This window comes from Australozyma saopauloensis, chromosome 1, assembly GCF_035610405.1.
Source record: "Australozyma saopauloensis chromosome 1, complete sequence".
NCBI classification, from domain to species: Eukaryota; Fungi; Ascomycota; class Pichiomycetes; order Serinales; family Metschnikowiaceae; genus Australozyma; species Australozyma saopauloensis.
This window is the reverse complement of record NC_086131.1, coordinates 1,619,866-1,633,148: the sequence shown is the minus strand read 5'-3', so window position 1 is coordinate 1,633,148 and position 13,283 is coordinate 1,619,866. Positions and strand designations below refer to the sequence as shown.

Sequence of the window (13,283 nt, the reverse complement as noted above, 5' to 3'; positions counted from 1 at the left end):
TCTGAACGGCTGGCCGGGCCTGCACGGCGGCTAAATGCGAACAATTGACAGGGTCGCTTAATTTTAAACTAGGTCTCGCTCATCTATAGAGACATATTTCAATAAAAATTTTTCATACCACAAAAGTCCACATCACATCTGAAACCTCGATCTACTCCACTTCTAGCGATCCCGGATTATGTCACTCTATGACCGGGAGTATCTGCAGTACTTCCGGAATATGTCCAGGGGAGAGTACACCCTTGGTGGTCGTGTGCGAATCACAGTATTTGAAGTCTGATAAAACGGCCCAACCTGGCCTGGAATATTTATTGATGTGGTTTACATTTGTTGCACTGAATTCTCCTTATAGCCATCTTCTTTTTGCTATTTTCTCTCGATTTTTCGTCCAAATTTCCATCCCTTTCTTCTCCCCTCTTCGGTTATCATATCTGTACGGGTGCACCACGCTGTCTGCACGTATATGGCAGTGCACTACTTCTTTTTTCTATCTTAGATCCTCGACTAGAACGGGAATAGGTCTGCCAAAAAAGTCCCCCATTGCGCGATATTGTCAGCGCAACACTAGCCACGTCTTCTCCGTGCCCACAGCGCTGCTCACCAATTTCTTGCGTTCTCTTATCTCATCTGGTCGTCGAGTTATTTTGATTTCTATCTTCTCCCAAAACACATCCCCTCTAAAGCGCCATGAATGCTACTGTGCAACGCAACCACATGGATAATGGCAACTCCAGCCTCGCATCATCTGCTACGGAGCCACACGCTGCCGTACAGACAGATTCCCGCACTTCCAGATTGACTGATCGAGATACCACCACAAAAGGCAAGTATTCGCTAAATGACTTCCAGATCTTGCGCACGTTGGGTACGGGCTCTTTTGGCCGTGTTCATTTGTCACGGTCGATCCACAACGGCCGCTTCTACGCCATGAAAACGCTAAAAAAGGAGAGGGTGGTTCAGATGAAGCAGGTCGAGCACACCAACGACGAGCGCCGCATGTTGAAGCTTGCGCAACATCCATTTATCATCCGCATGTGGGGAACTTTTCAAGACTGTCATAATTTGTTCATGATCATGGATTACATCGAGGGTGGTGAGCTTTTCTCATTGCTTAGAAAATCCCAACGGTTTCCTACTCCTGTGGCCAAGTTCTACGCAGCTGAGGTATTTTTAGCAATCGAGTATCTTCACAGTTTTGATATCATTTATCGTGATTTGAAACCCGAGAACATTTTGTTGGACAAGAATGGTCACGTCAAGCTTACCGACTTTGGTTTCGCGAAAGAGGTCACCGATGTAACATATACTTTGTGTGGAACACCCGACTATATTGCACCCGAAGTTGTGGCCACAAAGCCATACAATAAATCTGTGGACTGGTGGTCGTTCGGCATCCTCATATTCGAGATGCTTACAGGCTACACTCCCTTCTATGACCCCACGCCGATGAAGACTTATGAGAATATTCTCAACGGTACAATCACATATCCAGATTATTTACCTCCTGATATTCTTGATTTGCTACAGAAACTTATTGTAAAGGACTTGACTCAGCGACTCGGCAATTTGCAAAATGGCTCAGAAGACGTCAAATCTCATCCATGGTTTAAAGAAGTTATCTGGGAAAGACTACTCTCAAGAGACATTGAGACCCCTTATGAGCCTCCGATCACTGCAGGCGTGGGTGATACATCCCAGTTCGATCGATACCCTGAGGACGACGAGTTGGACTATGGAATCACAGGCGTTGACGACCCCTACGCAGATAAGTTCTTGGATTTCTAGACTCATGTTTCTTTTTTCTTGTGCATCAATTCTCACCTTTCATCAGCCTTGCGGTGCCGCTATTCCACTTGAACAGGGCTACTTGGCTTTGCCTTCATATGCTTTCTGTCATCATATCTTTAATTTCATGGCTAGACGCTCTGCTTTAAAGACCGCTCTCTTTTTGTACTATATTCGTCCAGTCAAAAGCAAAAAAATAGACGATCTCATTGATAAAATGTAGTTGTTTCTGTTAATCCTTTTATTATACACTTCTCTTCATTTAATCATTATTTCAGCTCCCGCAACTCTCAACAGTACCAAGCCAATCGCCTTTCAAGAGGTCATCGACCGTTACTCTAGTAGAGGGGTTGACATCAAGCAATTTATATACAAAAAACTTCCTGATGGCATGTTCTCCTTCCTCAAAATCAGCGTCCTGTTCGTACAAGTCCATGAATTTGGGATCGATTTGTGAATCGTTCAAATCAAATATAGTTTCTATTGGCGCGAAAGTCCCTTTGGTATGAACAGTCCACTCGCGGGAGCTGGCCTCATAGTCGGCCTTCATGCAATGCTTGGTGTACTCTTCGAAGACCGGATCCTTGTATTTCCTCAGGCGCATGACGCGGTGGCCTGTGGAGTGCCAGAGGTATACCGAATTGTAACTTTTAGAATCTAATTCCCCAGATTCGCTATCCAAGAACTGAAGCAGACAGCTGTGGCCGCCACTTCTATGAAACAAAGAACGCCTCATGTTAAATAACACAAGCGTGATAATTCCCAATGCCCAACAATCTTTCTTCATTAACGAGAATCCATTTTTGGATCCGAGAAACTCCTCGGGCGCCATGTACGGCTCACTTCCCAAAGGTCCTGATGTGTATAACTGCTCTTTTGTATCCCATTTTGTCCTAAAGACATTTGCTTTGCCAAAATCGGAGATCTTTACGTTCATACGTGTTCGTAAGCCGTCGGGTGTGCTTTGTTTGTTGTGACGATCGAAGATGATGAGAATGTTCTCGAGCTTCAAGTCGCAATGGGCAACACCATGATTGTGCATGTACCATAGTCCTTTTGCAACCTGCTTAATAATGCAATCCAATTCGTCAATCGTAAAATATTGTTTAGTTTCAATGATCTTTTTGCAGTATGTGAATAGGTCGCCACCAGGAGTACATTCCATGACTTGACTGATTTTAATCTCGTCCTCAAAACAACTGCTTTTCCCGCCCTTGCCAGAAGGAACGGTGATCATGAGGTCTAGTGTCCGAACAAGATGTTTGTTATTTAGAGTGCACGAAACGATGAATTCAGAAGTGACCCTCTCTATGAACGTCTCTCGGGCTTCTTTGTGTTTCAGGTCTGTGGCAGGACGTTTCAGAAGTTCTTTCACAGCGTAAATTCCATTCTTTTTTGTGTATTCGGTTTCATTTTCGCCGGAGACAATCACTTTTATGACTCCATAGCTGCCTCGGCCAATGACCTTGCTGATCCGACCATACCGGTCCAAAAGTGTCTTATTGCCTGCCAAATACTTTTGTTGCAGATTGGGATCATGCATATCAAGTACATGATTCAACTTTTTAGTTATCCCCTCGATAAGATGGATTTGATCATCGTCAATGACACTCTTATACAAAAGCGGGTCTCCCCGATGCATTGTGGGCGACAAACGTCTAATTTTTAGATCCAGGGATAACAAAGAGTATGTCCGCGCCAGCTCTTCGTTCGCCAATGCTGTTAAACTTTCTACAGTGCTAGTATTGCTCAACCCACATAATCCCATCAAAGTAGACAATTGCGATACCGATTGTGCCATATTGCGCTCAAGGAAGCGGTGCTTGTGCTCCTCATACTCCTCGAGCTCGCTTTCATCGCTATCACGGTCCTCGGGAGCCAGATCATCTTCATAATCGTCATTTTCAAAGTCATCGTATTGAACGTCATCTAGAATGGTGCTGATGCGTTTTTTTTGCAACGGAGTTTCTTCTGGAGGTTCCGGAGTAACGGAAGGCGCCTTGGATACAGCCGGTTGCTCCGTTTTGGCGCTGGCCTTGTTTCTGGAGAAGAACCCCATGTGTTTAGTAATCCAACTTGAAGGTTGTGTAAAGGAAGTAGGGGGCAAGTTTTGGTCTTGACGTCAAAATCGAGCAAGGAATTTAGGGATCTATTTTCAATACTTCCGCGGATTTTGAAATTACATCCTGATGGAAGCAGGTGTGATTGCCTTTGGTTGATACAAGATGTAGCAATACAAGAGGCCACTGAAGGACAAAAACGAGAAAAGATAATTTTAAGCCGGAACATAATTGCATTTTATTCAATTGGACATGCCATTGACACTTGATAGATATTCAGTATCCCATGAGTGTAATTATACTGTCCCAGTAGTGATTCTCCAGAAGTGAAGGTGATGAACGGAAATTTACAGTCAGAAAAACTATACACAATGATTGAGCAATTTAAGTGGTTAGAATGATTTAAAAATATGATGAAATTTAAGTTTGAAGAGTCCATTTGGCAATCTAAGGAAGGGGCCCTATTTATGCCATCAGATCTGAAGTTCACCCCCTATGCCAAAAACTTGCGACTATTCAAAACCGAAAAGAGATCGACTTTTTACAAAAAATACTTACAAATTAAAAGAAAATCTCCAACCCGAGAATTCTAACGATTCTGTCAATTTCCAAAGCTCCCACCACGCATCTACCCTCATCTACTTCTACCAACCTTACACGCAATTGTCAACCCAACGACCTTAAAAAAAGACAAAATTACAAAATTTTAATTTTTTTGCGCTTTCAATTTCCATCGATCTCTCCTGGGCTCGCAACCCTGCTGCGCCGGTCCGAATTCCATTCTTTCTTGCCCGAACCATCGCGTATCGGCCTGAATTTACACCTGCGTCTCCTTCTCATTTGGCTACTCCCATCAATTTGTATAATACTCTGGGATCCTCTTAACACACTGGTGTTGCATAAAATCAGACGGGTTCTGAAATCGAGTTCTTTCTCAAGACCAGCTGTTGTACATTCGCAGTGTCTTTGTTGCTTTGGTTAGTTTTACTTGTGACTGGAAACACTTAAGTGTCATCGATCTCGGCGAACAAAAAGGAACTTTGTAGCGATCCGCCGTAATTATATATCCGAAGAGTCCCTCCATCCATTCCGAACACCTTACGCGCCTGAAAACGAGCGTTGTGCCATGTCTTCCATCTACAATGCAGACCTCAAAAGCCATCGAAGGGCGCCGCCGCCGCCAGATTCGTCCACAGACCCCGATCGTATGCGGCTCGGGCTTCTGAGTAAGCACCGTGGTTGGGTGTATCTCAAGGACGATGGAATGTTCACGTCTTTCCGGTGGAACAAGCGGTACATGGCATTTGGCGACCGAGCTGTCAATTTCTTTAAGAACGAGCCCGTAGACTTTGGCCGTGATGTGGAATTGCAGTATCCGCTCAATCTCATTAGTGCGATCAATATCAAACCGAATTCGGGCTATAACAAGACCTCGCAGACGCTTGAGATCGTGCCTAAGAACGGAACTAAACCGCTCTTGATCTCTGTGAAAACCAACAACGAGCTTCACGATTGGCTCGATGCATTTGCCTCCAAATGTCCCTTGGCCTCCATCAATCTGTATGGACTCGGCGCCATGGGTTCTGCCGGCGTCTCACTGCCAATAAACTTCACACATAAGATCCATGTGGGTTTCGATCCTGCCAGTGGAAATTTCACCGGCTTGCCAGAGGCCTGGAAGAGCATGCTTCAGCATTCTAAAATTACGAATGAGGATTGGAAAAAAGATCCCGTGGCTGTCATTGAAGTTCTTGAATTCTACTCTGATATCAATGGCTCAAATAATAACACGCCTATCAATTCTCCTGCGCTCAACACTTCAAAGGCTGAGATGAATTTACATGACTGGACAAAGGCTCCTTCTGCTCGTCCTGTGGCTGACGAGCTAAAGCCTATTCGAGCCGCTCCGAAGGTACCTGTACCATATCACCTTACACAACAACACCTGCTGCTGCTGTTGCCGCAACTACTGCAGCCAGAGCAGAGCTCTCCACTCAGTAGGCTCATGAATGCGGGTGTCAACAATCAAAGCACCCAAAGCCGGGGAGACTTGATTCCTGCGCGTCGTGCCCCTCCTCCTCCAGGATCAAATGCTGGAGCCACTCATAAGCATCCACCTCAGATCCAAGATTCTCTTGGTTCTGGTCCATACAACAATTATCCTGCCAATGCTCATAATCAGACACGGCCATTGACTAAGCCACCTCTCTCGCAAAACTCTGTGCCTCGTGCTGCACCTCCATCTCTACCCTATGATGTCCCTCAAAATTTGAAAATTCAGCCCCAAAACATCAAAAACACGCTTGCTGCAAAACCTGAGTATGGAGCCGGCAATATGCAACCAGCCCCAGTCTACAATAATTACCCATCTATACCTAAAACTCCCCACGTTAACAACAACGTTAGTGAGGGCCAGTCTAATCAATTTTCTCATCTGGATTTGCCATCCTTGAAGCCCTTAACGTTGAAACCAGCAGCAGTGGCTGTGCCTAAACCCGTTCAACAGCAACCCCCTGCCCAACCTGTGTCGAAACCTGCCCCAAAACCAGCCAAAACTGCAAAACAAATCAAAAAGGAGAAGGAGAAGCTTAATGACAAACAGGTCCTTGATAAATTGAGGACAGTCGTCAATAACAATGATCCGTCATCATTATTCCGTATCATTTCTAAAGCAGGCCAGGGTGCATCTGGAGAAGTTTACTTGGCCGAGTCTCTCATTCCTGGCGAAAAGAGACGCAAGGTTGCCATCAAGCAAATGGATCTTCAGGCACAGGCTAGCAAAGAGCTGATTTTTAACGAAATTCTAGTCATGAAAGATTCTAAGCATGAAAACATCGTAAACTTCCTTGACTCATACTTGAGAGGAAACAATGATCTCTTGGTCATTATGGAATACATGGAGGGCGGATCGTTAACCGAAGTGATTGAAAATAATGAGTCAAAGATCAACGAGAGACAGATCGCTACTATTTGTTTCGAAACTTTGAAGGGCTTACAATTTTTACATCAAAGGAATATCATTCATAGAGATATCAAATCAGACAATGTCTTGCTCAGTGCTGAGGGACATGTCAAAATCATCGATTTTGGCTTCTGTGCGAAGTTAACAGACCAGAGGTCGAAGCGTGCCACAATGGTTGGAACGCCTTACTGGATGGCACCAGAGGTGGTTAAACAGAAAGAGTATGATGAAAAAATTGATGTTTGGTCGCTAGGAATTATGACAATTGAAATGATTGAAGGAGAGCCTCCATATTTGAATGAAGAGCCCTTGAAGGCATTGTTTCTCATTGCGACGAATGGTACTCCAAAGTTGAAAAAGCCTGAACTTTTGAGTAACTCAATCAAGAAATTTTTGTCAATTTGTCTCTGTGTGGACGTGCAGTACAGAGCTTCTACCGATGAGTTGCTTCAACATTCTTTCATTCAGTACAAGAGCGGTGATGTTTCAGAGTTGGCGCCTTTGTTGCAATGGAAGAAAGAACAGTCATAGATTGAATTCAATCAATATTAGCATGTTTGTATTTTTTTTAATAGATATGAACAATTCGAAAGAGGGATGCGATATGCAAGTACAATTATTGTTGTAATTAACGAGCGTGTGATATTAATGATTTAAAAAAAAAAAGAGCAGGCCAGCATAAATGATAATGATTGGGATGACTACAACGAAGGTGCCGGTCATTTAAGATCGGACATTCAATGGAAGTTTTCCTCGAATCCGTGACCTGCTTCCATGTCTTCCTGTTTACTTCTGGGACGATGAAGATAGGCAGGAAACTCAAAACCTAAAGGAGATTCTATGCGGCTATTGAAAGCAAGCATCATGTCCGGGCGTTGCATTGGCTCCTGGAAATGGTCTGATTGCTCATGGGTGAACGAATGAAATACTCCATTACCAGTCGAAAACGGCTGGTCGTACCCGAATGCATACGTTGGGTTCACAGGTACGTTTGGAGCATGAATGTTAGGCATATGATAGTCGGGATAGTAGCGTCTCAGCTGGGCAAGTAATTGCGGATCGAGATCTACTCGCCCACCAAAAGAAGTTTGATATGGGCTAGGGAAGCCGCTTTGCAGGGTCGTGTGATGAAATGCATTCTGAAAGTTACTGGGGAGGGTAGGCTGCGGCGAGGGCTGCTCACCAAACAGAAACAGGGGCAGAGTGTAGATTCGCTGAGGAACAACAACTCCTTGCTTGAGTATGGGCACCGGCATGGCCGGTTGGGTTTTCCCTGCCAGTATACTTATGGATGGTTTCTCAAGGGAAAGAACCGGAGGCCTATTTTCATTGCTAAGTTTTGGGGCTTGGGTAGGTGGAGCGACGGACCTGTTTGAAACTGGAGGCTTACTGAGATTAATTTGAGGTCTTGGCCTATACTCCTGGCTATGAATATACGCCGAGTTAGTAGAACTTCCAGAACCTACGCCTCCACCTGAGCCTGGCTCGGCAGTTTGGCCACTGAGAGTACTAATGCCATTGAGTCCAGGGATGCTATTGAATGGGTTAACGAATTGAGTGCCTTGCATACGAGCAGGTGCAATAGGTGGGAAATGCTCTAATTTAGGAGGAGCCTCGCTGCTAGAAGCCTCGTGTTTAGTCTCTGCAGCAGCGTTATCGCTGGAAGTCTGGCTGTCGGCACCTGCCAGGTCGTAGCGCATGATTGGCAAGCGTCTGCTGGCAGTAGAAAATTTCAGAAGTTGATACTTCGAATCCAAAAAGAAGTTCTCCTGATCAACAGGTGAAGGCTTCATGTTTTGAAGTGACTTGTCTACTGCAGTTCGTAGCAGGGGTGAAACGGATGACTCTGCCAACACTGACGCCGAAGGACGCACTAATGTCTGATTAACGATATCTTGAGGAGCAAAATACGAGATGAGATGAATTGTACGCTTTGTCTCCTTTCCATCTTCATCGTCATCAATGACTGTGAAAGAAATTGTCTTTTTGTTAAGTCCGGGATCATGTTTTGGAGGCCATGGGATGTAGCCACTTCTGTAGTCCATAATCTCAGAACCTCGGCGAAGACCCATTTCGGACGCTCTGCGAGCCATTTTTACTTCTGAGCGCGATGAAGACATCAGAGAGTCTGTTTCTGTTGAGGTAGCTGCCTCGTCGGCCACGACAGAAGCACTACGCTTTTTCCGCTTCCCGCGGAGGGATTTGTCGACCAAGTTGTCTTTGTCGACTTCACGGTAGACTAAAAATCGACCCAAAATTCGAGAAGCAGACCAGGTGATACCGTCGGTCCATCTTTTGATGTTGGAAGAGTCTTCTAAAAAGACAAATACATTGCCCAGTAGGATGACTTCACTTCTCTCGGTCGGGTTGACCCTTCGAGAGATTGCAGGAAGTTTTTTATCAAGAACTGCCTGCATCACAAGTACGGCGTCTTCGGTGTTTCCAATGTATCCATGGTAGGTAGGCTGTAAAATGTCGTCCATTGCATAGAATTGGATAGTTCAAGAACAGATAGTGTCACGTTTCTAAAAAGTTCGAGAAGAACAACAATGAGATATGCTTTTTTGCAAGTGGTTGAAATGAGTTCCGATAAGAAACTAACTACCTACCTTCAAAACAAAGGTGAAAGAAACAAAGTCAATTTGCAAATCTGATTGCTTCACCTCCAAAATTGTGTTGCAAAACAGTTCAACTAATGTATGTCCACTAACGATCAAGTCCAGTCTGAAGATAATATCCAGGTGTATGTCCAAAATGGTCGGTTTGTACTATATATATGAAAGAAGTAACCCGATCTATGCTAGCTAAGAGGCAGGATTGATAGTGGTAAATGGAAGCAGTATTGGAAAAGAAGCAAGTAATGGACTATTTGGCCCGGCAAATAGAAACTGCAGAAGAAGAAAAAGAGAATATGGAACGAATGCGACTTTTCGACAGGATGTGGTCGCCATTTTATGACAGCAGCCTCTAACGCGTTCATGCACCGTCAAGGAAACAAGATTTTTAGGTTAGGACCAACAGGGACTCGCCGGTAAGACAGGACAGAAACATGCATGCGTTATGTGCCCTGCGGATGCATGCGCGTTTAAGCGCGTGCTGGATTTTTGAGTTAATTGAGAGCGAGCGGAGTATCGTTCCAGAAGGGGTGGGGGTGCTCAACTGTATCGATAAAGGTATCCAAGATAGACTTTACGGAGAGTTTAAATTACGAGTCTTGTTTGTGGAGTATCAAAGATATGCGTTCGAGTGTGAGAAAGATGGATCTTGCCCGGATGAGTTTTTCCGGGAATGCCACGTTTGTGAGCCCTTTTCTTGGTCGGGTATTTCTTTTTTCAATTTTTCATGGGTGTGTTCTTCTTCACTCTCAGAAATCAATTAGCAATGTGCGCATCAGGTCACATGTGCATCGAGTTGTTCCGAAATAACAAAAAAAAAATGCAGGCAGTGGCGCCTTAACCATCTGACTGCAGATGGAAGCTCATCTGCCTTTTCTAGACCTGCAGACAATTGCTTGTGCTCCGATTGATAGACCCTTGTGGAAGCACATCCTGCCGATAGTAAACGCCCGAGGCGATTTGATGTGCAGACAAGATTCTTCCTGCGGCGTTCGTTGGCCGCGATGCAGGTCGATGCGCTGCGATGCAGGCTCTATACAATTTTGATCATGTTGACTTGTCTGCAGGTGCAGCGTTGAAGTTGCCCAACCAATTGGTAACTTGAATAACGGATTCTCTATCTTCCGCGCTTTTAATCCATCAATCGCCCGGATGGAATTGCATGCGGCGTTGCAATATCTCTTTGGTGTTCATTTGACGCCTGTATGGAATGATCCTGCGGGCTGTAATACCTCGACCGTTTCTACTAAACCTGGAAGAATTTGGTATATCCGTTGATTGACGAACAAATATGAATCATCCTCATGAGGTCTTCACTTTATGTAAAGTACTGGAGTTTCGATAATAATTTTTACCTTTCTTCACGGATTGTTTCGAAAGCTTCTAGCCTGGCATTTGCACCGTAAAAAAACCGCGATGAGCCAAGTAAGACACCAATATTGCAGATAAACCTATCAATATTTTCAGGTCATCCATCACAGCAAAAAAAAATGCTTGGATCAATCATTATTCTGCAATCTAACCAGCTGAAATTTTCGTAGTTTCATCTTTTACGGATGATAGGTTTCGTTTCGAGAAGTCTGCAGCACAACCGAAAGCTAAATTAATAGTAGCTAATTCGAAGCCCATAAAGGATCTCCCTTCATGTCAGTATTGCGCATTGGCTCTGGCTGCAACTGCCTTGTGCGGCCTGGCCGTTGATTAGATCATTGCGCCAGCATCTTTAATCGTTTTGATGCCGATGTCATCGCAAGCCTTCCATTGTATCTTCAGGATTGTTTTAAGCAGCAGTGCATACTGTGGCATTTGAGTGTTCATGCACGTGTATTGAATCGAGAAAGTATTTGGCAGCACCTAACCATCTATCATTTCACGCCCAATCATCACACCACGCATTGGCTTGGTTTACAAGCCGACATTCAAAGTCTTTCTTGTTTTAGTTTTTGAAATTATTTGTATTGAATTGAGCCATGTAACATGTGATTCACCACTATTACTCGAGCGGCGTTTTACTTGTGTATGTTGGTTCTACCGAAGTTAAATGTCCCCGGAACATTCTTGTTTGTTGGTGGAATATGTGGGAAGTGTACCTTTTGCCCGTAAACTTATCAGTTGCCCCGTTAACGGCAAATAACTGGGTTCTGCGCAATCGCTTCCCTCTAGGTAGCAGGAAGTCCATAGGCTGACTACGGACCTGCTTCATGCACAGTCCTTTCATTTATTAGTAGAATTTGTTTTTCCCTTAGAACTCAATCAATGCTTCATCGACGTTTTTTTTCGTACTTCCTCCTCTTCTGAGTTCAACCTAATACGTGAGACTTGCGTGTGACATATTTCACGATGACGGACCAGGGGTACATGGACAAAAAAGTTATGCATAGTTTACGAAGCGAGCTGCTTTCAATCCCCACTCCTGCGCTTCCACGATAATACTGCAAAGACAGTCATATAGACAGTCCCTGTGAAACCGAGAGTAGCACACAAAAGACCCGTACGATATATTCTGCTTGGGGCATTCTTTCAAACACCACTCATTAAAATTAGTTCACTTCAACACACAAAACTATTAAATCTTAGTTCCTGAAACTCGTAAAAAGACGATCAACACTCTCGTTGGTAGGTGCTGGCTGCCCTCTAAGATCATAGATCGATGCTTAAAAACACGCAAGCGTTTGAAGCCCGACCAAGTGGAGCTCCACTTCAAAAACATTGGTGTGCATGCTCACGGAAGATAAGAGTATGAATGACTTCTGATCCTTCTGTCATAAGAGGCACCACGAAAAAACATCAGATCCATTTCGACTGTCAAGCCGTCAGCTCCTAATATTCCTTTCATTTTTGTGAAGATTTCTCTAATTGTCTTACCCAAGAATCCTAACATAACGTATTTCGAATCAAGGAATCACATAGTCAACAAATGTCGGACCTAATTTCTGCAGGACAGCCAAATTCTTCGCCGACATCAAGCCACAAAGTGCGCTATAAAGATTTCCCAATTGGGTCTCTGCTTAGAGTGTATCCTTAAAACTGGCGTCAACTTGCATCAATGGCCGCTACAAATAGCATTGAATCTGCTATCATCGCCTGAAATGGAACTGGCACTAGAAAGCAAATTAGACTTCATTGCCCCTGCAGTCCGTACATCTCTGCCAAATGCATAGCGGGTAAACTCTAAATTGATACTCGTACAATATTCAAGTTTTCTCGAGGGCTTCGAACCTCTTCCTTTCTTTTCAACCAAGTGATGTTTCATATTGTGGTTTGAGCATTGTCAGGATATGGCCGCCCGCAGCAAGACGGCTACTTGGCTAGCCCGAATAAGCCGTTGTATCACTGAAAGAATTGCCCGACTTGTATGACCGCTTTCTCATTCCATTTGAATATGGACTGTGGCTCTATCAATTATTTGGCTGCACAAGATGCAAATAAAGTCCAGTTGGTGCAGAGTCCGAGACTGTGCCGCTTGCATTCTCGAATGATGAATTTGTTTGTGTAAGTGCGCTCAAGAGGTGAAATCTTGTGGCTCATTTCAAGTTGGAAGGGGCATCCACGTAAACTATTCAACATACGTTAAAAAAAATATTCTAAAACTAATTACTGTGCTGAAGTTGGTGGTCAGCTGCAGCACGGTTATAGATACCCATCATCTTCTCTCAAACTGCACGTAATGGTGACGCAATGCATTGTGCTTCCATCCGACGTCTTGCGAGAAGAGGCAAAATCAAGAAGAGCTTGGCTTCCGATGGGAAGTGGTATGAATCTCTGCATTTTTAATGAGCACAATCGGAGAAACGTAGAAAAAGCTCACGAGATTTACCGAGTGAGGCAACTCCAATTTGCCTACTTGCATTTAGTAGGAAC

General features: G+C 44.2%; 4 protein-coding genes across 4 annotated transcripts; 2 read left to right on the top strand and 2 right to left on the bottom strand.

Moving 5' to 3' along the window:
* Positions 1 to 687: 687 nt before the first annotated feature.
* Positions 688 to 1,785, top strand: PUMCH_000730 (uncharacterized protein; the record flags this gene model as incomplete). Its single annotated transcript, XM_063019805.1, has 1 exon — positions 688 to 1,785. One exon carries the CDS (start codon positions 688 to 690, stop codon positions 1,783 to 1,785), a length of 1,098 nt encoding a protein of 365 aa, XP_062875875.1.
* Positions 1,786 to 2,059: 274 nt separating this feature from the next.
* On the bottom strand, positions 2,060 to 3,844 carry PUMCH_000729 (uncharacterized protein; the record flags this gene model as incomplete). Its single annotated transcript, XM_063019804.1, has 1 exon — positions 2,060 to 3,844. The coding sequence occupies one exon, from the start codon at positions 3,842 to 3,844 to the stop codon at positions 2,060 to 2,062; it is 1,785 nt and encodes a 594-aa protein (XP_062875874.1).
* Positions 3,845 to 4,971: 1,127 nt separating this feature from the next.
* PUMCH_000728 (uncharacterized protein) lies at positions 4,972 to 7,338 on the top strand (the record flags this gene model as incomplete). The annotated part of the gene is made up of 1 exon (XM_063019803.1): positions 4,972 to 7,338. The coding sequence occupies one exon, from the start codon at positions 4,972 to 4,974 to the stop codon at positions 7,336 to 7,338; it is 2,367 nt and encodes a 788-aa protein (XP_062875873.1).
* Positions 7,339 to 7,544: 206 nt separating this feature from the next.
* PUMCH_000727 (uncharacterized protein) lies at positions 7,545 to 9,290 on the bottom strand (the record flags this gene model as incomplete). The annotated part of the gene is made up of 1 exon (XM_063019802.1): positions 7,545 to 9,290. One exon carries the CDS (start codon positions 9,288 to 9,290, stop codon positions 7,545 to 7,547), a length of 1,746 nt encoding a protein of 581 aa, XP_062875872.1.
* Positions 9,291 to 13,283: the final 3,993 nt, after the last annotated feature.